Genomic DNA, 25,535 nt, shown 5'->3' with positions numbered 1-25,535 from the left:
GGACTGAGGCTAAATGAAGGGGGGCGGCTACAAAATGATGAACCTTAAAAACAGTATGCTTAGCGAAAGTAGGCCGACACAAGGGACCACTTACTGTGATTCCTTTTATATGGAATGTCCAGAATAGGGAAACCCGCAGGGCTGGGAGCAGAGGGGAAGGGGGGAAGGGGGGGCTGCTAAAGGGCTATGGGTTTCTTTGTGAGGTGATGAAAATGTTCTGGAATTAGATAGGGTGACAGTTGCTGCATCCTTGTGAATATACTGAGAGCATTGAATTGGGCACTTTGAAAGGGTGAATTTTATGGCATATGAATTGTACCTCTTTTTAAAACAATTTTTTAAAGTTTATTTTGAGAGACAGAGTGTGTGTGTGTGCGCGCGCGCGCGCGCATGTGCATGAGTGGGGGAGGGTCAGAGAAAGAGGGAGAGAGAGAGAGAATCCCAAGCAAGTTCCCAGCTGACAGCAAGGAGCCCAACGCGGGGCTCAGTCTCACAAACCCTGAGATCGTGATCTGAGCTGAAATCAAGAGTCGGACCCTCAACCGACTGAGCCACCCAGGTGCTCCTGAATTATATCTCAATAAAATATTGAGTTAAAAAAAGAGGGGGGATCTGACAGCTGTCACCGCCCACGACAGGTCATTTGGTTCCAGCCAGATCTAGTCGCTGTCTTCTGATTTCCACAGGTCCACATGGACCTGGTGAGGACAAAGCCTCTTCCCCCCCCCACCCCCCCCCAATCTGGGCCACTCAACCTGGCTCCTTCCCCAGGGCCCATTGTCTGGCAAATCCAGGTCTTGAACTGAGACCTTCAGATCTTGGAATCTTAACCCCTGACCCACTTCTTCCAGCATAGGTGTCTATAGAGCCCTTGCTGGGGCTGGGGGAGAAGCAGGGATCCCTGAGCCCAGCCCCGACCCTAACCCCACACCAACCCCAACTTTGCCTAGGCAAGTGATCCCTTGTTCCAGGCCTAACACCTGTGACACGATGCCTGAGCGCCCAAAAGAGCACCTGAACCTGAAACCCAGCCTTACAAGTAACCCAAAGCCTGCATCTAACCCCACCCAACCCCCAACCCATTCCCAGCGCCCCCCCCCCCACTGCACCTGCCATATGCGTCCCCACCTTCCAATCCTTAGCTCTGATCTATCCCCATGTGTGCATTCGGTTAATAAACCTTTACTATTATGTGCCAGACGCACATGTAGGGATATAAAGATGAATGAGGTAAGCAAAATCTGGTTTGGATTTACATTCAAGTAGGAGAGTCAGGAAATCTACAAGGGAGACAGAGAAATCTGATCGTTCAAATTGAGGAAGGTGATACGAAGGAATTGAGGAATCAGAGCCAGTCCCTGGGGAGAGAGGAAGTGGGTGGGGGGGAGAAGGGGCTTCTGCTGTTCAGGGAATGTCTCCTTTGAGGGACAGAGGCTGGAGCCGAGGCCAGGATGATGTCGAAGGAGGGAGCCATACAGGGACCTGGGGACAGGGGAGAGGACTATAGTTCCAAAGCCTTGCCCCGTGCCACCCACGCCCTCAGGCCTCTGATCGCAGCTTCTGGGCCAGCAGAACCTTCCTCCCTGTCTTTATTTCAGAGCCAGGAACCCGAAGGAGAGCTCTGGGCCCGCATCCAGCATTGGGTGTCTCCCCAGGGTGCCCAGGATGGTGTTGTCACCTTGGAAGGCGTGAAGAACAGGCGGGGGGGGGGGGGCAATTCCGGGTGGGGGTGAGGGCGGGGGCCAGACTGTGGCCTTGTCCTTCCCAGCCCAACCCCAGCTTGGCCTAAAAGGGCAGACAGATAAAGAGTCCTTCCCGCCCCTGGCCCCAGAGAGGGAGGGGTTTCCTGACAGGAAATTGACCTCCTCTAACCCCCCCCCCCCCCAGTTCCAAGCTCTCAGCAGTTCTGGCTGAAGTGTCCTCAGGGCAGGACAGCAGCAGGGACAGAGGGACGAAGGCGCCTGCTGACGAGGAGGTGAGTGTGCTGGAGGAGGGGGCAGGATTCTTGCGCCCTGGCCTGGGATCCCCCCTGGACCTGGGCTGGACCAGAGGTGGTGAGAACATGTGCCCTGAAGCCAGGAGAGGCTGGGGGCAAAGACAGCATGTGGGGCCTGGCCTCAGGAGGGTGCCAGGCACAGGGCAGGAGGAGCCGGGGACCGCAGGGGGGTGCAGTGAAGAATCTGGGGACCCTGGGGATCCAGAGAAGCTTCAAAGGAGCCAGGAGAGCTGGGACCACCAAGGGAGAAAGGAGAGAAAGCGTCTGATGCCCTCGGAGTTCAGGTTGGGAGAAAGCGGTGGATGCTTTTCTCCATCCCCAAGAGATGGGGGCTTGGAGATGGTGTTCGGAGTGAAGATGTGCATGAGCTTGAACCGGGCTGGGCTGATGATGGGATAGTTTGGGGGTGAGGTCTGGATTGGGGTTGTGTGGCTGGGGTCCAGCACGGACGCACACTTTATAAGGGCTGTTCTCAGATACAGACTTGGGGGCTGGAGGTGCTGACTTCTGCAAACAGGTCAGACTGCCCGTGGAGGGTTTAGGGCTTTGGGGAAAGGCTGGCAGCGAGGAGGAGGGGGGGGAGGAGGGGGAGGAGCCGAAGCCCAGAGAGGGAAGCGCTGGTGGCCAAGACATCCTGTGGGAGTCGGGAGGCTGGGGGCTTGAGGGATGCCTCGGAAGTGAGTCAGGGGCCCGGGCACTGGGAGGCAGATGAGGGGGCTGGAGGGGGCAGGATGTCGGAGGAGCCAGTCTGCAGAGGCGGGTGGTGGAGGGTGGTGGAGCCTGGAAAGGGGAAGCCGGCCGGGCCACTTTGGAGAAACTGTTGCAGCGGGGTCTGAGGATGTTGGAAATGGCTTGGGGGGTATTGGGATCCAGTTTGGGGATGGATGTGGGAGCCAGTGGGGGAGTGGCAGATCCAGTTTGGGTCATGTTGGCTTCTGTTACAGGGAAGTAGAAGGGGGATGTGGAGTTTCGGGGGGGGGGGGACGATGGACACAGGGCTGGGACACGGTGAAGCCATTTGTGGGATGAAACACACAGAAGCCAGTTGGGAAAATGAAAGACAGAGAAACCCGTGCACGACTTGTGGGTGTGTGCATGGGGGGCTCGTATCGATTGCCCACAGCCATGGGGGCTCCAGGCAAGGGTTGCCATGGTGACTGCCTCTCTGGAGGACAGGGGACCATGGAGACTGGAGAGAGGCTTGAGGAACGACAGCTGAGGTCCAGAGGCTGAAGTCAGGGAGGAAAGAAGCAGGGGGGTGCTCCCCCATGAAAGGAAGATGCTCTTACCCACAGCCCAGCCAGCTCGGGGACCCTTTGAGCATCAGCCTCCTTCCAGATGCTCTATGCACCCCCAAGGGGCCGCCCAATCCCGACCCTGTCCCTCAGCTGCTCGGAACCTGTCCCAATTCAAAACAACCTATGTGTCTAGCAGGAGGTGAGTGGGGAAACCCCTGACGTTTCACACAGTTTTGCCAAAGCCAGACAGTGGAAGAGTAATGCGACACTTAAATCGACTAGAGCCACCGAGATAGGCACGGATACCTCTCCCGTATATGTGAGTCCAAACACCACCATCAAAGCGCAAGTTGCTGGATGCACGTAGTAGGAGAGCCTTCACAGAGCGGTTCTGAAACCCTGTAAAACGATACATTGTTTCTGGATGCAAGGCTACGGAGACTTAAGAGTAAAAGTCGGGTTGGCCTGGGGAGACAGCATTCTGGATGCTACTGTCCTAGGAAGAGGGCAAGGGAGGAGAGCTGGGGGCGGGGAGTGCATCTTGTAATGCTGGATTCTAAAAAAGACCAAAAAAAAAAAAAAAAAAAAACACCACCCGAAACAAACAAACACCCAAACAACAGCCAAACCTGAGCCATAGAAACAGAATAGTCACAAAATAGAATGTTTGCATTAGACGCAGCTAGGATTGGAAGCAGAGGGGGTGTTTATTTGTTTTCTAAATTTTTCTGAATTCCTGAATCTTTGAACGATTTCATCATTTTAAAAAGCGCCCTTCCACAGTTCCCCAGTGTCCTCGGGAAAAAGCCCAAGTCCCTCCTCGAGGTTCTCCTCTCCGAGGCCCTGCACGGCTTGCTCTGTACTGACCTCTCCAGCTTGACTCCTCACCCACAAGGAATGAGGTCCTTGCCTCCTTCCTTTGTTTCCTGTTTAGCACCCATTCATTTCCTGAGCGCCTGCCCTGGGAGTTGGGGACACAGTGGTGATTGAGACAGCCCGACCCTGTCCCTCTAGGGACTTCACAGTCCGGTGGGGGACACAGACTCATCCCCAGACACTGACAACTCAGAGTGGGCAGGGCTGGGATGGGGAAAATCCTGAGGGGGGAAAACTCGACTCAGCCTAGGCATGACAGAGGGCTTCCTGGAGGAGAGGGCCTTGAGGGCTGGATCCTAAAGCCTGAGTGGTGCAGGGAGAACACGTGTCCAGGTAGAAAGATCAACAAACGCCGGCACCCAGAGGAGCCTGGAGGGGGAGAATGTGGGATAGCACTGTTGAGGTGCACAGTTGGCAGGCAAGGGCAGCTGGATTTCGTGCCAAGGGTACTGGGGAGCCATGCAAGGTTAAGAGAAAGAGCAGGGCAAGTTTGTGCTTTAACGAGATCCTCAAAGGTGGGCTGGAGGGGCCAAGGTGAGAGCTTGGAGACCAGGGAGAAAGGGGGGAAGTGGGAGGGGGCCTGGACTGGGGCAGGGGCCATGGAGAGGGAGGAGATGAGGGACTTAGGAGGTGGGATAAAATTCACTTTATTTTGTTCTATTTTATTTGAGAGAGGGAGAGAGGGAGAGAATCTTTTAAATGTTTATCGAGAAAGAGAATCTTAAACAGGATCCATGCTCAGTGTGGAGCCCAACGTAGGGCTCGATCCCGCGACCCTGGATCATGACCTCAGCCAAAATCAAGAGTTGGATGCTCAACCGACTGAGCCACCCAGGTGCCCCATCAAGTTCCAGTTATGGGGCGCCTGGCTGGCTCAGTCTGTAGAGCGTGTGACTCTTGATCTCGGGGCTGTAAGTTCGAGCCCCACGTTGGGTGTAGAGATTACTTAAAAATAAAATCTTGGGGCCCCTGGGTGGCTCAGTCAGTTAAGTGTCTGACTCTCAGTTTCCGCTCAGGTCATGGTCTCACGATTTGTGAGGTCGAGCCCCGCCTCAGGCTCTGTGCTGGCAGCACGGAGCCTGCTTGGGATTCTCTCTCTCTCCCCCCCTCTCTGCCCCTCCCCTGCTCTCACTCTCCCTCTCAAAATAAGTAAATAAGTTTATTTAAAAATTTGACTTTAAAGCGTACAATTCAGTGGCATTCTAGTACATTCACAGTGCTGTTAACCATCCACATTATGTAGTTCCAGAACATTTTCATGTCCCAAAAGGAAACCTGTACCCATTAAGCAGCCACACCCATTAAGACCCACCCCCGTCTCCCAGTCCCCGGCCACCACTCACTTCCTTTCTGTCTCTCTGGATTTGCCTGCTCTGGACATTTCCCAGTAAGGCTTTGCTAAGGCAAAGAAGAAGGCGGGATAGAGGTGACAGGTGTGCTGGCTGGACAGGGGAGAGACGAGGCAGGTGCCCCATGTGTGTGACTGATGTCCGGGTAGACGGTGGGGCCCGAGTCCCCATGCAGTCTCTCCTCTTCGCTGGCTGTGCCGCCTTGGGACGGACCCTTCCCCTCTCTGAGCCTGTTTCCTCTTAGAGTGGGAGGGTCCACAGAGGTGATGAGCACCCAGACAGGAAGTCAGGCAGGGAAAGGGTCTGAACGCCAACGGTCAGGGTAATCAGACAGGTCTGGGCGCGAATGCTGGCTTTGTCCCTGAATCACCGCGGGGCCTTCGGTAAGCACCTTTGGTCCTCTGAGCCTCAGTTTCCTCATCTGCCACGTGGGCATGTAGTAATAGCACTAGCCTCATGGGATTAGTGAATGCTCAGACCAGTGCCTGACACGCAGGCCCTGCGTTGCTGGGCACCCAGAGGCGTTAATTATCAACACCACTTATGTTTTTCCCAGGTCCCTGCCTGTCAAGATGCCCATCCTGAAGAGTCTAGGGGTGGCCGACCCTAAGGTGCCCCGGGCGGGGACGCTGCCTCTGAGGTCCTCTCGGAACCCCTTTGAGGAAGTTCCGGGACCGGAAGAAGACGAGGTTGGGGAGCTGGGGAGCCTGCCCAACGGAACATCGTGTCGCCGCCGTGCCACCCTGGAGAAGCTGGCCGGCCTGGCCCCCTTCCGGCTGGGCTGGACCCCCGGCCGGCGGGCAGGCAGCCCCGGAGATGGGCAGTCCCGCTCTTTCCTGGGCCGAGTGCTGACACCAGGGATACGCAGGAGCTCAGCAGATTTTGGCCTCCTGGCCAGGCTTCAGGGGACCCGAACCCAGGGCGACGAGGAGGTGGCTGGGGAGGCCGCCCGGAGACTGGCCTTCCTGAGACTGGGACGCGGGCCCAAGCCCCGCCGCGCGTCACTGGCTGAGAGGGTGGTGCCCGCAGGCGAGGCAGCTCCCGAGCCCCCGCCCAAGGTCCCTGAGCCCCCAAAGATGAAGGAACCTCTGTCAGGTGAGTCGGGAGCCCCCGCCCAGCCCCCTCCCCCCAAAATCTTGATTTCTATCACCAAGCCCTGGCCCCAGCTGTGTCTCCACACCCACCCCCCCAACCCACCCCGCCCCCAATCCACCCTGGACCCATCCCACCCGCCGCCTGCCAGCCTCAACCTCACCCCCATGTCCTATGATAAGGATCATGAACTTTGGTCTCATCTCCTCTAATCCCTTCTGCACCCCCAATTTCAACCCTCCTTCCCTCCCTCCCTTCAAGTTCAGCCTCCATCCCATCTCCTTTCCACTCCTTTCCATGTAGCCACATCCAACCTTGACCTTATGCCTCTCCCTAACCTCTGTACCCCACCCCCTTCCCATCGCCAGCCCCAACCCTGGCCCCAGACTGCACCCCAACCTCCTCCTTCACCCCCAACCTCCTCTCCTTTTCCACCCCACTCTGAACCCCAAACCCAAATCCAGCCCAACCCCCAACCCCCAGCTTCAACCTCATCCCTACCTCACGTCCAAACCGCACCTCGAACTCCCCGCCACACCCAGCGCCTACCCCCCACCTGCGTCTCCCCACTGTGTCCCCCACGGCCTGTGTTATGTTCTCCAGGCTGCTGTAACCTTGTCCCACAACCCCACAAACCGGGTGGCTTCAACTATAGAAACCTATTCTCTCAGTTCTGGATCCATGTCCTTTCAGACACGCATAGGGGACTCCTTCCTCGACTCTTCTGTGCCTGGTGCTTGGCTGGCCATCTTCTCGTGATGCATGTCTGTCTCTGTGTCCAAATCTCCCTTTGTGTAAGAACACCAGTCACGCCGTATCAGAGCCCATCCTACGACCTCATTTTAACTTGCTCACCTCTCTGCTCATCTCTGTCTCCAGAGATGGTCCCATTCTGAGGTACCGGGGGCTTAGGACTTCACGCGTGTTTTTTCTTGGTGATGGTGGGGGGAGCACAACTCAGCTCATACCCCCACCCCGTCTCTATCCTCAGCCCCAAACTACCCCAAACCCCAGTGTCTTCTCTTCAATGCCTTTTTGAGTTTCTACTCTATCCTTATTCCAACCCCACTATCCCTTTGTCCAAACACCACCTTTAACCTCATCTCTGTGCCCAAGAACCATCAACACCACGGGGGCCAGCCAGTGCCCTCCGCATGCAGGTTGCAGCCTGGTCCCCAATTTAGCCTCACGCCCAACCCCCGACCCAGGCCCATGTCAGCACCCACCTTCAACCCCAACGGCAAGCTAGTCTCTCCCCCGTCATTCTTTTTTTTTTTTTTTTCCATTAAAAAAAATTTTTTTTACATTTATTTATTTATTTTTGAGAGACAGAGAGAGACAGAGCCACAGGCGGGGGAGGGGCAGTGAAAGAAGGAGACAGAGAATCGGAAGCAGGCTCCAGGCTCTGAGCTGTCAGCACGGAGCCCGACGCAGGGGCTCGAACCCACGAACCGTGAGATCATGACCTGAGCTGAAGTTGGACACTCAACCGACTGAGCCACTCAGGGGCCCCTCATTTTTTTTTTAACGTTTATTTATTTGTTTGTTTGTTTTGAGAGACAGCATGCAAGTGACCATGGGGGGGGGGTGGGGAGAGAGGCAGAGAGAGAACCCCAAGCAGGCTCCAGCCTGTCAGCACAAAGCCAGAGGCAGGGCTCAAACTCATGAACCGTGAGACCACGACCTGAGCCGAGATCAAGAGTCAGAAGCTTAACTGACTAAGCCACCCGGGGAACCCCTCTCCCTTCATTCTTAATCCCTGACCCTTAATCCACCCTGACCCTGAACCCCCCCCCCCCTTCCCAACCTCCACCCACATTCCTGGCCCCAACTCAGGTCCGGTTTTCATCTTCAAACTCACATCCAAACCCTTCTTTCCATCCTCAGCCGTCGCTTCAATTCATCTCCGCCCCCAGTCACCGTCCCAGGCCCCAGATGTCAAACTCAGCTCCTTTCCTGTCCCCTTTAGAGGTTGCACCCCAACTTCCCCCTCATCCCTTATCTCAGTCCCATCTCTGAGACTCCGGTTCGGATCCCTGGGGCTGGCTCCCTCCACCTTCATACACCCCCCTCCTCACTCCCAGACCCCACCCCCCACCCCCCAATGCATGCTGCCTCAGCCCCCGGGGACCTCAGGAGAGCCCTCACTTCGCCCCACATCCTGGCCAGGAGCTATTTCAGCCCCGGCTCCCAGGGGACTGGGAGGGCACTTCAGGGAGGCGAGGAGGGGGTGACTGGAGCCCCCGCCTTCTGGAAACGGATGGGCAGAAATAGCGCTGGCCAGGAAACAAGTTTCTCTGCCAGGGAGGAAGTGGAGGGGGGTGGAGGTGTCGGGGTAACCCTGGGCCACCAGGACCCTCCCTTGGCCTTCACGCGAAGGCCTCCCAACCCCATGGGGGTGTCTCTTGGGGGAGTCGGAACGCACAGTGCCAGATCACCCTCACAGCCACCCCCCCCCCCCCCCCCGCCCCGGAAAGACCCTCTCTGGTCTTGCTCTCCTCTCCCCACCTCCTGGCCTCCACCCTGCCCCTTGATCCATTGCTTCTCCACCGGCTCCCCCTACCTGGCTCAGACTGGCCTCCCTCCAGCCCTCTCATTCCCTGGATCCCTTTCTCTGGATCTGAGGTGCCTTCCCTGTCCTCGCCCCTCAAATATCCTGGTCCCTTCCCCCTATCCTCACCCACTCTCCCATACCCTGTGCCGTCCCCCGCCCCTCTCCCCTCTGCCTCAACCCCTTCCCCCCCTTCCCCTGACTTCTCTCCCTCCTCCGCCCTTCCACTTCCCTCCCTCACCCTGCCCCCCATCCCTCGCCCGACAACCTTCTCTCACCCACCCCTCTTCTCCCGGAACGTCCCGGGCTCCTTTCTCGGCCCCGCGCCTCCCCCTCTCCCCCCGCCCCGCGCCCTGCTCCCCCTGACCTCCCGCTCTGCCCCCACAGTGCTGGAGATCCTGAGCCTGATCCAGCAGCGCGAGCTCGCGCGAGCCGACGAGCACATCTTGGAGCTGGAGGCCGAGGAGCTGGCGTCGTCGGGGGGCGGCGCGCCCGGGCCGCCCGGGGCCGAGGGCGCGGCCGGCGGCCGCCGGGCGCGGGACGTGGCGCTGCTGTACGAGGCCCTGCAGCGCGAGCTGTGGGCGCTGGTGCGCGAGACGCTGGCGGGCCCCGGGCCGGGCGCGGGCGCCGGGGCGGGCGCCGTGGCGCAGCTGGGCCAGGTGCTGGTGCAGGAGGAGGCGGCCGACGGGCGCCGGGGGCCCGGGGCCGCCCGCAAGCTGCGCGCCCGCTGGGCCGAGGCGGTGGCGCGCGCGGCGCGGGAGCGCCTGGAGGCGGCGGCGCCCGGGGCGCCCGGGGGCCTGGCGGGGCAGCTGGAGGCGCTGCGGGCGCGGCTGCTGGAGGATATGGGCGTGGTGCGGGGCCGCCTGGCGCCCGCCTACCCCGCCGGCCTGGGCGCCTTCGGCGTCTACCTGCGCGGCTACCACGGCGCGCTCGCCGACTGGCTCGGGGCCGCCGCCCGCCGGAGGCTGCCGCTGGCCGACCGCTACGCCCTGCTGCACTGGCACAACCAGGTGTACCCCAGGTGAGGCGGGGCGGCTGCCCCCGGGGCGCGCAGATCCCGCCCCCGCCGCCCCCGACCCCCCCCTTCCGACCCACGCTCCCCCAGCCCCGGCCTCGCCAGGTCCTAAAGACCTTGGAACGGCCCGCTCTTCAATCCTCGCCTCTGAGAACCCTCGACCCCGCCAGCCCTCACCCCCCGGGGACCCTTACGATCCGAGCGTCTGAGCGCGATCCACTCGTCCCGTGCTAGAACCCGAGCAACACGGGCCCTTCCGGTTGTGACGGGCCAGGACCCTCAGGTGACCCCTCCACCCTGGGGAGCGTGGCACGGCTCACCCTGCCCGTCCTGGAATCTGAGCCTCGCTGCCCCCGCTGGTCCCGGAAGCTCAGCGGCGTTAAGTTGCCATTCTTAAAAATCTTAGCACCATCGACCCTTCCCCGGGTAGGACCTTCGCATCGTTGACGGTTAAACTCTCCGAATCTTAGCAACACGGATCATACCGATCCCTGCGGTTGTAGAACTTTAACACCCCTCGCTCTCCCAGACTTAGAACCTATGGGCACCATTGGCCCGCCCGGTTCTGAAATCTCAGCAACACTGACCATTTCTTTCCCCCCGCCACCCTTTCTTCCTTCCTTTTAAAGACTCCATTAAAAAAAAAAAAGTAACCTCTATACCCGGTGTGGGGCTTGAACCCACGACCCTGAGATCAAGACTGAATGCTCCACAGACTAAGCCAGCCAGGTGCCCACCACTGACCACTTCAGTCCTAGAAGCCCAGGGTGCGGTGGACCCCTCCAGGCCTAGAACCTTCGCATCAATGACACTTACACTATTAGAATCTCAGTATTGTTCTGAGTCCTAGAATTTAACACTGTTGCTCATTTTCATCTAGAACCTTTGTAGCATTGACCCCCCCCCCCAATCCTGCAACCTCCACACCACTGATTCTTAAAATACGAGGACCTTAGCACCAACATGCCTAAAATCTTAGCATCGCTGACCCTCCGAATTCTAGAACCGTTACTGCTCTCTCTTTCGATCCTAGGGCATTAGCACTGTTGATTTTTCCAATCTTAGAACTTTAGCACGGACGCTTTCTTAAAAACTTTTTAAATGTTTATTTATTTTTGAGAGAGAAAGAGAGAGAAGAGTAGGGGAAGGGCAGAGAGAGGGAGACACAGAATCCGAAGCAGGCTCCAGGCTCTGAGCTGTCAGCGCAGAGCCCCATGCAGGGCTCGAACTCACCAACCGCGAGATCATGGCATGAGCCCAAGTCAGATGCTCAACTGACTGAGCCACCCAGGTGCCGCTACACTTTCAATCCTAGAGCCTTAGCAGCGATGAGACTTCAAATCCTAAACTTAAGCCGCATCCACTCCGGATGTGGACCCACTGTGGATCCCTCCAGGGTTAGGACTGTAATCTCTTGATCCCTTGAATTCTAGAACCTTGGCATTTAGAACCTCAGCGCCATGGACTCTCCCGCTCCTAAAACTTCCTGTCAAGTGTTTGGATCCTAAAACATACCCAGTCTGGTGGCCAGGGGATGGAATATGATTAGCCATGACTGGGTCACCTACTGGTTCCAGGGACAAGGGAGATGGCCACACCCAAACCACAGGCTGGCGAGTGAGGAGGGTGGGTGGTCCCTCAAATAAAACCCTCATGCTGCCACCAGAAGGGGAAGGTGACAGGTACTGACATCGACCCCCTAGATCCCATCTGGGACTCCGTGTGAAGGACACGGTCACATCTCCCATGGGAGACGGAGGCAGGACGGGGAGTCCGGAAAGCTTCCTGGACGGGAGTTAAGTTGCTTTGTAGGAAGATGGTACTTCTGGCTGGGAAAAGGCCAAGAGCAAAAGCCTGGGGTGCGTGTGGGTGGTGGAGGAGGCATAAGGGGTCTGGTGGTATGGCACAGACCAGGTGTGTAAGAGTGTAGGGCCCGGGAGCGAGGGCTGGACTGGGGAGGCCTCGAAGGCGGGTGACGTGATGGGGACAAGGAGCGGAGGCAGAAGCTGGTCACGGCCGAGACTCTGCGTGCCAGCCCGTCAAGCCTGGACTTGATCCCTCCAAGTCTTGCCCGGACACCATTCATCAGGGAGCTGACTCAGACAGCTGGGGCCAGGGAAGCAACAATTCCAGAGACTTCCTTTGAGGGATGAGCAAAGCTGGCCCCTAGAGAGGAAGGGAGTGGCCCAGGGTCACAAGCACACTGGGTGTGAAGGGGTGGGGGGTGGGGAGGGGTTCCGTTGCCCAGACCCCCCCCTCTCACAGACCCCTCTGTCTCTTACCTCCCACTCCCAGAGAGGTCCTAGGCCTGGTGGACCTGGTGGCCCTGGAGAATGGGGAGCTGGGGCCCCTTCTGTCTCCTGGCACCCTGCGGGGCTTGGAGGATGAATGTGTCACAGACGTTAAGGTACCGGGGACTCGGGAGCCAGAGGCGCTCTGCAGGGAGGGAGGGGTCGCTTGGGGGGGGCTGGAGGGGAGGCTCTCCTCTCCCCCTTTCGCTGCGTCCATTTCCCTGTTCCCTTTGTGGATTTCTGGGTTCTGTCCGAAGGACACAGAAGTGTAAGCCCACGCTGATCACTTCTGCCTTATGTTCCGTGTGGTCACCCAAGCACCCAGGGGGGCACAGAGCCGATCAGCAAAGTTTCCAGACATTCCGATACTTCGAATCCTAGAGCAGGAGTCAGTCACAGAAGCTCAGCCCGCGGTCCCAAAGACTCACAGAAGGAGGGCATACAAGCAGCCTGTGCATACGAGCGGGGCCGATGGCAAACCCGGGTAATAACTGGCCGGGCGTAGGCACCAGTGAGGAGAACGGTGGGGCCATCAACACCCAGCCTGGCCACGGGGCTGTCTGCCACCGGAATGCCAGTCCTGCCTCGGCCACAGAGGTCAGAATCGTAGTAACTTGAGAGCCTAGAGTCTTAGGCTGGAACATACCTAGGTTCTCAGATTCACTGAAGGGAACATTGGACCAGGGAATCAGACGTGTGTCAACCTCAGAATCCCAGACCCTTGGAATTCTTGAATCACAGAATCTGACTCTCTTGAACAAAAATTTTTTTTTTTAATTTATTTTTGAGAGAGAGAGAGACAGAGCTGAGCAGGGGAGAGGCAGAGAGAGAGAGACACACACACACCGAATCCGAAGCAGGTTCCAGGCTCCGAGCTGTCCGCACAGAGCCCGACGCGGGGCTCGAACCCATGAAACCGTGGGATCATGACCTGAGCCGAAGTCGGATGCTTCACCGACTGAGCCACCCGGGTGCCCCTCGAACAAATTGTTTTTGCAGAACCTGGGGACCAGAGTCTTAGGACCATCAAATAATGACAGAATAGACCCTCAAACCCCCTGGCTGTCAGATGGATGAAACTTAAAACTATAGCCTCTTAATATGAAGCTCCAAATCATAAGGACGCAAGGGGCTGGGGAGGTTTTGTGGTCCAGCCTCCCTCCTTGGAGTAACCTTGGCAAGCTCAGGGGTAGGACCCAGATCGGCCTGGGGCTAAGAGGTGGGAACCATGGAGGGGAGAAAAGGAGGGACAGGCTTCCAGGCACCCCCTGACTCCTGCATTTCCCCCCTGCAACCTCCCCACTCCAGGCTCAGACTCGGGCAGCCCTGCTTCAGGTCCTACAGGAGAACGAGGAGCACTGGGGGAGCACGGAGGAGCAGCCCAGCAGCCTGGCGCAGGATGTGTGTGAGGTAGGGGGTGGGGAAGAGGAAGGAGAATCCGTTCTCCAGCGCCCCCCCCCCCGGGGGGCGGGAAGGTAAGACCTCCCCCCTCCTCACCCCTTCTCCTCTCCGGGGACCGTGTAGTTGCTGGAAGAACATACGGAACGAGCACCCCGCATCAGCCAAGAGTTTGGGGAGCGGATGGCCCACTGCTGCCTGGGGGGGCTGGCAGAATTCCTGCAGAGGTATGGAGGGCTGGGGCGGGGCAGGGGTGCAGGGCGGGACGGAGGCATCGGTAGCCGGGATCCAGCAGAGAGAGGAGAGATGAAAGGCAATCCAGTAAGGATGGGCAGGGGCGCTTCAGTGAGGGTCACGGGCTTTGTTGGGCTGAGTGTCCAGCAAGGGGACCCTCCTCAGGCCGGGTGCTCCGTCTGTCACGTGTCATCCCTTTCTCCCCCCTTCCCCCCGACTAGCTTCCAGCAGCGGGTGGAGCGATTCCATGAGAATCCAGGAGTTCGGGAGTTGCTACCCGACAGGTACATCAGTAGGACCATCTCCCTGGTCAACTGCGGGCCCCCCTTGAGGTGAGAGCACCCAGCGTGTGGCGGAGAGGACCAGTCCCGGCAACAAGCTGAACTGGGGTGCCCCGGGTCCCTGGGTGGGGATCACAGAGCTGGCCCAGAGACACGGGCACGTGGGGGCCTTAGAAACATCAAACCTGGGGGGGGGGTCCTAGAAAGAATCTTAGCATCACAGAGCACTAGAATTATGTAGCAATCAGAATATTGGGGTGCTGTAATTAACACGCACCTAGAAGAAAGACTCAAACACTCTAAGAATTACAGATCTTTTTTTTTTTTTGCTTTTTTTATCGTATTTTCCCTTTTTTATTAACGTATTTTCAATGCGTTTTCAAAATCGGTGATGTATTTACATGCTTCCTAATTCAAGGCACACTCGGGCACACCGTGAAAAGCCTCACGCCTATACGGCCCCCACCTTCCTTACTGCTAGAGTCTGTCATATCTTTGCAGGACATTTACCAGTAAATATGTGTAAATAAGGGTATGTGTGCATTTGCATACTCCATGCATATATATATACACATGAATATGCATATTTTGTGCATATCCATACACATATTTCATACATACCTATTTCATATTCATATTTCATATACAAGTAAATATATCTCACTAATGTGAATACATATTATTCCTTTCCCTTTAAGAACATTTTTTTCATGTTTATTTATTTTTGAGACAGAGAGTGAGCAGGGGAGGGGCAGAGAGAGTGAGGGAGACACAGAATCCGAAGCAGGCTCCAGGCTCCGAGCTGCCCACACAGAGCCCAATGCGGGGCTCGAACTCACAAACCATGAGATCATGACCTGAGCCGAAGTCGGATGCTTAACCAACTGAGCCACCCAGGCGCCCCTCTTTTTTTTTTTTTTAAGCTTTTATTCTTTTTTTTTTTCATTATTTTTTTAAATGTTTATTTATTCTTGAGAGAGACAGAGTGTGAGTGGGGAAGGGGCAGAGAGGGAGGGAGACACAGAATCAGAAGCAGACTCCAGGCTCTGAGCTGTCAGCACAGAGCCTGATGTGGGGCTCGAACTAACTCACAAACCATAAGCTCATGACCTGAGTGGAAGTTAGATGCTTAACCAACTGAGCCACCCAGGTGCCCCTAAAGCTTTTATTTTCAAGTAATGTCTACACCCAATGTGGGGCTCGAACTCACAACCCTAGGATCAAGAGCCTCATGCTGTACCGACTGAGCCAGCCAGGCCCCCCCCTTATTCCTTTTCCTTAAAAAGAAAAATATGCAAATGGTAGAATATTGAACACACTTCTGTGCCTTTCCCCCTTAACAGCTTGGAGATCTTTCTGTGAGCTTTTGGAGTTACCACTTTTCCTTTGCAACACGTGAACTGCATTCCACGTTTTGCATGTTCGATCATTTATTTAATGTGTCCCCAGTGAATGGAGAGTTGGCTCCACCCTTTTGCAGAGAAAAATGTGGCACACCTGTCAACTCCCACAGACGTGGGGACTCTGAGGGACACAGTCCCAGAGGGGGCCCGCTGCGATTTGGCCAGAAAATGCCACATTGCTCTCAGACCAGGTTACTGCCCTTTTAATGACAGAGGGATCATGGTTGCAATGAGAGAAAATGAGAAGCGTAGAATCTTAGAATTCTAGATGTTTAGAATCACGTTCCACGGAGCTTCCACACACACACACCCCCAGCCTCCCAGACATCCCCTCATATTTGTCATCCCCCCAGACTCTCCCCAGAGCCCTTGACTCTCCCCAGCTCCCCATCTGACCTGTCACCTCGGTGCTCACAAAATAGTCCATCTGAGAAGGCAGAGGGGTCCAAGCAGTTGAGCTGAATATCGGGGCTCCTTGACTTTTGGCTCCTCTGATCCACACAGGGCTCTGGCAGAGCGCCTGGCGCGGGTGGGACCCCCCGAGAGCGAGCCGGCCCGGGAAGCCGCAGCCAGCGCTCTGGACCGCGTGACCCGCCTCTGCCACCGTGTCCTGGCTGACCTGCTTTTCCAAGAGCTGCAGGTGAGTGAGGCAGGGGGCTGGGGTAGGGCCTGTGCCAGGAGAGGGGAGCACCCCCCCCCCCGCAACCTGCAGTTCCTTTAAGCCCATGACTCGGTGTTTGGGAAGCACGCAGGGGTGGGGGGGTGATGGCCTGTTTGGACCATTTGTAGGGGGGCAAAAGGGGGTGGCGGAAGGAAGAGAGGGGAGAACACAGTCAAGGGAAGGATGGAGAGCCACCAGCAGAAGGGGTCTTGGGGATCAGGTGGAGCCCCTCCCCACTGAGGCCCCCAAATCCCTGCCCGGCCTCTCCTAGACCCTGGAGCCCAGGTTACCCCTGGGCTCCTGTGCACGCCCAGAAGGGGCTGGGGTCAGAAGTGGGTGAGAGTATGTGGGGAGGGTGGTGGGAGTACCTGGGAATGAGAGAGAGGTGTGTGTATCCCTGGTTATAGTGCACGCTCAATCTATGTCGTACATCCGATCATGTCCCTCCTCTGCTCAGAACCCTCCATGGCTCCCAGCTCATTCAGGGCAAGAGCCAAAGTCCTTGCTGTGGCCCCCAAGGCCCTGGATGGTCTGACCCTTTCCTCTCCCTCTCTGACCTCCCCTTCTCCCACTGTCCTCCTCACTTACTCCACTCTGGCCATGCCAGCCCCCTTGCTATTCCTTAACAAGACATAGTCCAGCCTCAGGACCTTTGCACTTGCTGTTTGCTCTGTTTGGACCGCTCTTCTCCCCAGCAGCCCCATTGCCCCCTCCCTCACTTCTTTCAAGTCTTGATCCAGATGTCACCTTCTCAGTGAGACCTCCTCTGACTGCCCTATTTAAAATAGAAGCCCCGGAGGCGCCTGGGGGGCTTAGTCAGTTAAACCTCCCACTTCAGCTCAGGTCATGATCTCACAGTTCGTGGGTTCGAGTCCCGCGTCGGGCTCTGTGCTGACAGCTCGGAGCCTGGAGCCTGCTTCGGATTCTGTGTCTCCCTCTCTCTCTGCCTCTCCCCTGCTCATATTCTGTCTCTGTCTCTCAAAAATAAATAAATATTTTAAAAATAATAATAATAAAATAGAAGCCCCGAGAGGAGACTCCCTTCCCCAGTCCCTGCGGAGTTTCTTTCCAACCAAGCACTTAGGGCCACCTGCTCTGTTACTGCCTTTGCTTTTTTTTTTTTCCTCTCCCCAATCCAGCTCCCCCCCCCCCCCCGCCCCCGGAATGTGAGCTTCTCCAGGGCAGGATTTGTCGGAATGTTTCTAAAATAACTTTTTATTATGGAAAATTTCAAACATACACAAAAAATAGGCAGAATGACAGAATGACCTCCCGTGGACCAGCTCCAGCAAGTATCAGCTCCAGGCCAATCTTGTGTCGCCTTTCTCCACCCCCCCCCACCCCCGCCCCCGCCACATCCTGTCATCACCCATCAACATTTCAGCCTGCATCTCCGAAAGATAAGAAATCCTTCTTAAACAAACATAACCACGGTGCCGTTTTCATACCCAACCAAGGGAACGATAATTCCTTAAAATCACCAAATATCAGATCGGCATTATGATTCCCCTGACCTGCTCGCGATGATCAAATCCTCAAGAGTTTTGTTTGTCTCGTTCTGCACCGTGTGTCCCCGAGCCTCCTCCACGTGTCCCCAGCGACCCAGCTGAGCCACAGGAAGGGGGCGGGGGGGTGTTTGTTGAATGACTAGACGGACAAGTGTGTGCATGAACGTGAGCGAGTGGGGGCCTTATGGGGGTGCTGGGAAGGGGTACAGTCTTTGTTCCAGCAGTGGCTGCACTGCTTCTGAGGAGGGGGACCTTGGGCCAGTTGCTTGCCCTCTTGGGGATTCTGTTCGCTCATCTGGAAAATGGGCACAGGTGGCTGGTGGCCGGAAGGAGGCAATAAGATTGTGGCCGTACGGTGCTTAGCTGGGTCCCAGCCCATGGGCACTGGCTGATATCTTGGTAAAAATACAGGGTTCTTAGGGGCGCCCGGGTGGCTCAGTCCATTAAGCATTCGACTGCGGCTCAGGTCACGATCTCACGGTCTGTGAGTTCGAGCCCCGCATCGGGCTCTTTGCTGACAGCTTGGAGCCTGCAGCCTGCTTCGGATTCTGTGTCTCCCTCTCTCTCTCTGCCCCTCCCCTGTTCATGCTGTGTCTCTCTCAGTCTCAAAAATAAATAAACATTAAAAAATTAAAAAAAAAAATACAGGGTTCATAGTAACAGTGACAGGCCCTGAACCAAGAGCGTCAGCTCATCTAATTCACACCTGCTTTTCAACACAAGGCCCCACTCCTGGAGGTTCACGCAGCCAGGCTACTGTTCGCAATAGGTGTGGGGCAAAGTGGGATAGGACCTACTTCAGTTCAGACCCCCTGGACACTGACCCCCCATGTCCCCGGGGACCTCACGTTCCCCAGGGTCCACCCAGCCCACGGCATCTCCCCCTCCCTGCCCCCAGGTCCACTTCAGGGACTGTCCTGCTGCTGGTCCCACCTCTTAGGTCACTTGCAGGTGCCTCCCTCCCCTCCCCCCCCCCCGAAATTGTACGAATCCTACTATCTGGGTCCTGCATTCCCCCTCCTCACCACTCTCATCTGCTTCTTTCCCTCTTTCTTCTCTTTTGAGCCCCCCCCCCATTTCTGCTTCAGCCTTGCCCCTCCCATCAAGATCTCAGTAATGCACAAGCCTGACCTGCTCCTTCTCCTGCTCAGAAACTGCCATGGCTTCCCAGTGCCCTCAGGAGGAAGCTGGGGCTCCTCACAGCCCTATGTGCTCCAGCCCCACCCCCCCATCCCCCTGTCGCGAGTTCTAGCTTCAAGAGTCTGTGGAACCCATCAGTCACACAGGACGCCCTTGCCTAGAAGAGCCCGAGCTTGGTTTGCTGCTCTGCTGTTGCTGTGTTGAAGTTCTTCATAATTTTGAATGAGAGCCTTCCATTTTCATTCTGCGCTGGGCCCCTCAAGTATATGGATCTTGCCAGCCACAGGAACACCTTCTTTCTGATCCCACTGACCCCAAAGCCCGTCTGAAATCTGAGCCGCCTTCACACTGGCTCCTCCCGCCGATTGAGCCACTCCCCTCTCCCACCCCTCACCTCCAGCCTCTGTCCCCAGCTCTGGTGTCCCCTCCTCCAGGAAGCCCTCCTTGACTCTCTCCGCTGACTCAGGCATCCCCTCTGGGCTTCCTAAACTCCTGGGTTCCCGCCTCCCTGCCCTGACCACTCTGGGTCCATCACTGGGGACGGTCTGTCCCCCTCCCCGGACTGTGAGCCCGAGGAGGGCACCGTACAGAACCGGTTCAGCTCCCATCTGTTGAACTGGTAAGTGAAGAAAGACGGTGGCAGGGAGGAGGGCTAAAACCATCTCCCCCTTCCGTCGCACCCAGCCCCACTTCAACAAGCTGATGCGCAGGAAGTGGCTGAACAGCCCGGAGGCCCTGGATGGCATCGTGGGCACGCTGGGCGCTCAAGCCCTGGCACTGCGCAGGATGCAGGATGAGCCTTACCAGGTGAGCGGGCCGTGGGGGGGGAGAGGGGGGGCGGGAGCGCTCCGCTGGGGGAGACGCGTTCAAGGTGCGGAGCCACTCGCTCAGAGTGGGATGGGCGGCGCTCGCGCAGAGGCGCATCCGCGGGCACATAGGGTGGGGTGCGCCCAGGGTGGGGGCCTCTGGGAGGTGGGGCTCCCGGGGGGGGGGGCTGGGCTGGGCCGGCAGGGGGTGCCGGCGAGCTGATGAGGGGGCAGAGGAGGGTATCATCGGGCAGGACTTGGGGTCACCCGTTGGGAGTCGGAAGGGCTGCCTGGGGGGCCGGGGGGCTAAGAGGGGGTGTGGCGCCCTGTGGGCGGGGGAGGGGTTCCCGTTGGGTGCCCGGAGTGGGCGCGGGGCGCGTGGAGAGCGGGGGAAGGGGTCACCGGCTGCTCACAAGCCCTCGCGTCTCCCCCGGCCCCCAGGCGCTGGTGGCCGAGCTGCACCGGCGGGCGCTGGTGGAGTACGTGCGGCCCCTGCTCCGCGGACGCCTGCGCTGCCGCTCGGCGCGGACCCGCAGCCGCGTGGCCGGGAGGCTCCGGGAGGACGCGGCCCAGTTGCAGAGGCTCTTCAGGCGGCTGGTCAGTGCGGGCCCCGGGGGTAGGGGTGGGGGTGGGGGACTCCAAAAAACCTGGCCTCGCGAGAATCCGCCCGCTAGCCGGGGCGGGGCCTTAGCATAAAGCCGTCGCCCAGCTTTCAGCCCACGGTGAACACTTTGATCCTTGTCCTCCGCGCGTAAAAGCCGGCTTTCTCACGGTGGGTTGCCCGCCTCGGGGCGCAAACCGGAATCCGGTCCCCTGTGCGTGGGGTGCGGATTGGGTCACTTAAGTCCCGTGAAGGGCTTGGGACCCCACCTGGCACAGAGGTAGCGCTCCGGAAACGTCAGCTATTCTCACGAGCACAGACAGAGACTCAGCGCAGCCGGAACTCAGAATCTTGGCGTTCCCAAATCCAAGAGTTCCAAATTGCCCCCCTCTTTAATTTGTACCCCGTTGCAACCAGCAGAAGCTCAGCAGCGGGGGCGGGGGGGGGGGAGTGTGTGTGCGTCATTTTATTAAGAACGCAGAGAGACCCCGTGTACGCGTCCTCCAGGTTCCCCTAAGGGTAACGTTTTGCAAAATCCTAGGGCTAGGCTTTGAGGGGTGTCCCCGAGCCCCCCCAATTATCCACAAACCTGGGAGTAGATGTATTATGGATTTTTCTTCCAATTGCCCAAGCTTCCAGATAACCCGCCCCTGACCCCCTTTACAGACGAGAAGACTGAGGCCCGGAGGGGTGTGGTTTACGGGGAGGGGGACCTGGGGCCAGAGTGTGAGCCTGGGGCCTCCCCCTTGCAGGAGTCCCAGGCCTCGTGGCTGGACGCCGTGGTGCCGCACTTGGCCGAAATCCTGCAGCTGGAAGACACGCCCAGCATCCAGGTGGAGGTGGGGGTGCTGGTGCGGGACTACCCAGACATCAGGTGAGGGTCCCCCACCCCACGCCCGCGCCCGCCCGGCTCGTTTTTTGCGCGCGCTAGGCCGAGGACTGTCCGGGCCCTGGCATCCGTCCCCGCGTTTCCTGCTCTTGGGGCGGCGAGCGTGTCTGACGGCCGTTTCCTGCTGGAACCAGGGCATTATTAATACGATTTCCCTCCTTCTCCTGCCGCCGCCGCCGCCACCAGGGCTCGCAAACAAACAGGCAGTCACAGGAAGCCCAGGGCAGGGGGGCGCGGGGCCGCCGGCGGCAGGAAGGGCCAGCCCAGCCTGGGAGCCGCGGGGGACACGGGGACACGCACGGGCACACGGGCGCACACGCACTGGGACGGCGGCAGGCGCCGCTCAGATCCCGGTGGACCATTTCCTTTCTGGGTGACCCTCTCTGAGCCTCGGTTTCCTCACCAGGTCCATGGGGGATAATAGGACTCTTTTCCTAGGATTTGGCGGGGCGGGGGGGGGGGGTGGGGGGGGTGGGGGGGGAGTTCTTCGTCATCAGTCCATCCTCCTCCTCCTCGTCATCCACGGTGACCACACTACCGATTCCCGATTCTTATTTATGAGCCCTGATGTCAGACCTGAGAAAGCATGTTACACACCCACTCAATAAGTAACGCCTATAATAAGAGTTATTTTAGCAAATTATATGCAAAAGGCAGCGCTGTTCTAAATGCTTGGCGTCATCTGAGGCAGGCAGAAATTAAGGAGATTGCCCTAAATGCCACAGCTAGCAAAGCTGGGGACTTGCCCCCCCCCCTCCCCGTGGCAGGCCGTCTCTAAAGCTGGTGCACCTGACCACCCATCGCCACACCGCCCCCTGTGAATGTGGATGGTGGTGGTCGTGCAAGGCTCTTCTGTGTAGTGGGGGGGGGGGGTTACCCCTACGCCCCAGGGAGTGAGGCCTCCGCTGGGTTTAGGCTCCAAGGTTGAGGGCTTGGGGTGAAGGGAGCCACCAGTCCAGGACGGTTACTTCTGACTCTGGGGAGGCGGGTGGGGGGGGGGGGAGGGAAGACGCCTGAGCTGTGTTGAAGGGGGGTAGCGCGGAGGCCCGGGAGCTCTGTTTGAAATGAAGGTTCTGGAAATGACTGTTGGGTTCGGGGTCTCGTGTGGGAATGTGGTGATGGTTCCTAGCTTTGGGCATGGGCTCGGGAACCGCAGCGGTGGAGAAGCTTCCAGACCTGGCCTGGGGTCGGGGTGAAGGGGCGAGGTGAGGGTCCTGACCGGGGTTGTGGGTGAGCACTTCCGGGTTAGGTGGGAGCGATGGGGGTGGGGGTGGGGGCGCTGTTTGAGGGGCAAGGGAGGGTGGAGTTAGGGTTGGTGTAGATTCCAGAGCTGGTACACGTGTGAGGGGACCAGAAGGACATCCAGGAGCTGCCTGAACTGAGTTGGGGCTGAAGATTGGGTTTAGAGGTGAGGGTTCTGGAATGAGTTAGCAGTGGAAGGATTTGGAAATGGTTGGAAGGGAAGTTTTGGAGGATAGTGCGGGCAGGAGGGGAGACTGGGGGCTGGGGGGGGGGGGAGGGACCTGGAGGGCGGCAAAAGGGCTCCAGAGCTAAGGTAGGTTCTGGAACAGACGAGGTTCACAGGTGGGCCAGTGTGCGTCTGGCGCAGAGGACCCCATGCACGTGTCTCCTCCTCTGTCCCCAGGCGGAAGCACGTGGCAGCCCTCCTGGACATCCGTGGCCTGCACAACACAGCCGCCCGCCAGGAGATCCTGGCCGTGGCCCGGGACCTGGAACTGTCCGAGGCGGGAGCCCTGTCACCCCCTCGGGACCGCGCCTTCTTCTCAGACATCTCCGTGCCCCGCCCACCTTTCTGCCTCGGCCTCCCTCTCTTCCTGGGCCGCCTTCCCCTCTCCCGGCTGACCAGGCCCGGTCTGGCCTGCCTGCCCCGGCTTCGGCCTCCATTTCCATCACGGCCCCCCACCCAACGCTGAGACTCTCCCAGCCCCCTCCCACCTCAGTGCCCCCCATCTTTGCTGCTGACAAACCGTTCTCCTGTAGGGCCCCCTCTTGACTCCCTGCCTGGGACCACAGACGACCTAGGATGGAAAGATCTTCAGAGGCCTTTGGGGCCACCCCTACGCTCCCTGCGTAGAAGAGAAACGGGCCGGAGGGACCAAGGACTTTCCCAAGGCCACGAAACTCAAGCTCAGCACCAGCTCCCAGCCCAGCGTGTGCTGGGTGGCGTTTTGGAAGGCTCTAGAGAAGTGTCCCAGGCCCCCCCTTTTCCCCTCACCTCAAGGTCTGGCCCCAGTCCAATGTATTAAGGAATGTACGATACTTAGAATAAAGAGGTTTCTATTTAACACAAGGAAGGGCTGAGTCCCCAGCGTGTGGGGGAGGAAGGACCGGGGGCAGGGCCCAGGGCCAAGGGCTTCTCACACGCCCAAGGCTGGGCTGGGGTCCAACTCCTGGGCAGGGCAGTGGAGGCTGCGGGAGGCCCTGGAGGGCAGAAGCAGGCAAGCCATCCCATTTACCCCGAGTCCCCAGGCTGCGTGACTCCATCGCGAGGCCCTCGGATGCTCTCAGCCAGGGTCCCTCATTTTGTCAATCCTGACATGCCTGTCCTTCATTTCTGGGCCTGGCGGCTCCACCTTGGCACACCCCACCCCCCTCCATCCATCGTTAGCCCGGAATCTATGTCAAGAGAGGAAGGAGGTTGGGGGCAGGGCCGGCGGCATCCAGGGCGCCCTCCTGGGTTGATGCAGGAAAATCTCAGGGTGGGAAAAATTCCAGCGTCTCACCCCCAGCCCCTCCGGATCCTGGTCCCCACCGAGACCTTGAGGTCACCTCCCTGCTGACCCCTGCCCCTCCGGCCTGTTGGACAGCCTGTGATGGATGCTTCCTGGTGTGTGTGTGTGTGTGTGTGTGTGTGTGCGTGCGCACGCGTGCACTTTTTTTTTTTTTTTCCTGAGAAGTGGGAAGGAGGAGGCAGCCAGGGGTCAGCTTTGGGCCTGGGGTAGGAACCTCACCCACGTGTGAACTCAGGAAGGTGGGGACTGAAGACTCTTGGAGCCTCGGGGCTGTGTGACCTTGGGCAGGAAGCTGCCCCTCTCTGGGGAAATGCTTAACCTCTCTTTGCCCAGGACGAGGTGAGACATCCAGAGGCTGTCCCCGCCTCCTTCCCACTCCTGAGAGAACACTTTCAATGTCACTGATGCACAGAGAGAGGAGTTGAGGAGTGAACGACAGGTTGTAGTTTTCACTCATGTTCACGAAGGATGTATTCACCTCAGTGAGGTGGCGTTCTTTCCAGATTTGGGTTCCCCATTTAAAAACAGCTTTATGGAAGGGCGCCTGGGGTCAGGGGTCAGCAGGGAGGTGACCGCAAGGTCTCCGCGGGGACCTGGATCCGGAGAGGCTGGGGGTGAGACGCTAGAATTTTTCCCACCCTGAGATTTTCCTCAGTCGGTTGAGCGACCGACTCAGGCTCAGGTCGCAATCTCACAGTGAGTTCGAGCCCCATGTGGGGCTCTGTGCCGACAGCTCGGAGCCTGGAGCCTGCTTCAGATTCTGTCTCTCTCTCTCTCTCTCTCTCTCTCTCTCTCTCTGCTCCTCCCTTGCTCACACTGTGTCTCTCTCTCTCAAAAACAAATAAACATTAAAATTTTTAAAAAAATATTAAGTAATCTCTACACCCAACATGGGTCTTGAATTCACGACCTTGAGATCAGGATCCTCGGACTGAGCCAACTGGGTGCCCCTAAACTTCCTCAACTTAATAAAAGTCATCTACAAAGATGTCCACTAACATTTTACTTACTGGCGAAAGACTGATCACTGTCTCTCTGGGGTCAGGAATAGGATAGGAGCGTCTACTGCACACTTTTGTTAAATATTGTAACAGATCCTGACCAGGGCAATAAGGCAGAAAAAAGGAAATAAAAGGGAACAGATTAGAGAAGAAGTAAAATTCCATTTGTGGATGACATGATTATGTAAGATAGAAAATCCTAAGTGTTCTAGCAGAAAACAGAGGAAAAAAAACACACAAAAAAAACCAACCCAGCATTAATAATTGATTGTAACAAGGTTGCAACATACAAGGTAAACATAATAAATTAATCGTAGTTCTAGATGCTGCTTTTTTTTAAATAATTTTTTTAATTTTTTTTTTCAACGTTCATTTATTTTTGGGACAGAGAGAGACAGAGCATGAACGGGGGAGGGGCAGAGAGAGAGGGAGACACAGAATCGGAAACAGGC

The 25,535-nt window shown here is 57.7% G+C and overlaps 1 protein-coding gene across 2 annotated transcripts; it reads left to right on the top strand.

The window, feature by feature from the left end:
- The first annotated feature begins 1,842 nt into the window (after window positions 1-1,842).
- Window positions 1,843-23,640, top strand: EXOC3L2 (exocyst complex component 3 like 2). 2 transcript variants are annotated; one of them, XM_027037782.2, is made up of 12 exons: window positions 1,843-1,975; window positions 6,016-6,554; window positions 9,490-10,123; window positions 12,413-12,524; window positions 13,717-13,818; window positions 13,933-14,033; window positions 14,262-14,372; window positions 16,229-16,364; window positions 19,718-19,840; window positions 20,281-20,436; window positions 21,193-21,314; window positions 22,975-23,640. In XM_027037782.2, the coding sequence occupies exons 2-12, from the start codon at window positions 6,032-6,034 to the stop codon at window positions 23,261-23,263; spliced, it is 2,409 nt and encodes an 802-aa protein (XP_026893583.2). In that variant the 5' UTR covers window positions 1,843-1,975; window positions 6,016-6,031; the 3' UTR covers window positions 23,264-23,640. The 2 variants fall into 2 exon arrangements, with proteins under 2 accessions (XP_026893583.2, XP_053066309.1); XM_053210334.1 differs by lacking the exon at window positions 1,843-1,975 and adding an exon at window positions 5,573-5,842.
- The last annotated feature ends 1,895 nt before the right edge of the window (window positions 23,641-25,535 follow it).

This window comes from Acinonyx jubatus, chromosome E2 (genome assembly GCF_027475565.1).
Source record: "Acinonyx jubatus isolate Ajub_Pintada_27869175 chromosome E2, VMU_Ajub_asm_v1.0, whole genome shotgun sequence".
Taxonomy (NCBI): domain Eukaryota; kingdom Metazoa; phylum Chordata; class Mammalia; order Carnivora; family Felidae; genus Acinonyx; species Acinonyx jubatus.
Note: the sequence above shows the minus strand (reverse complement) of the source record. Positions and strands in the feature narration are given on the sequence as shown.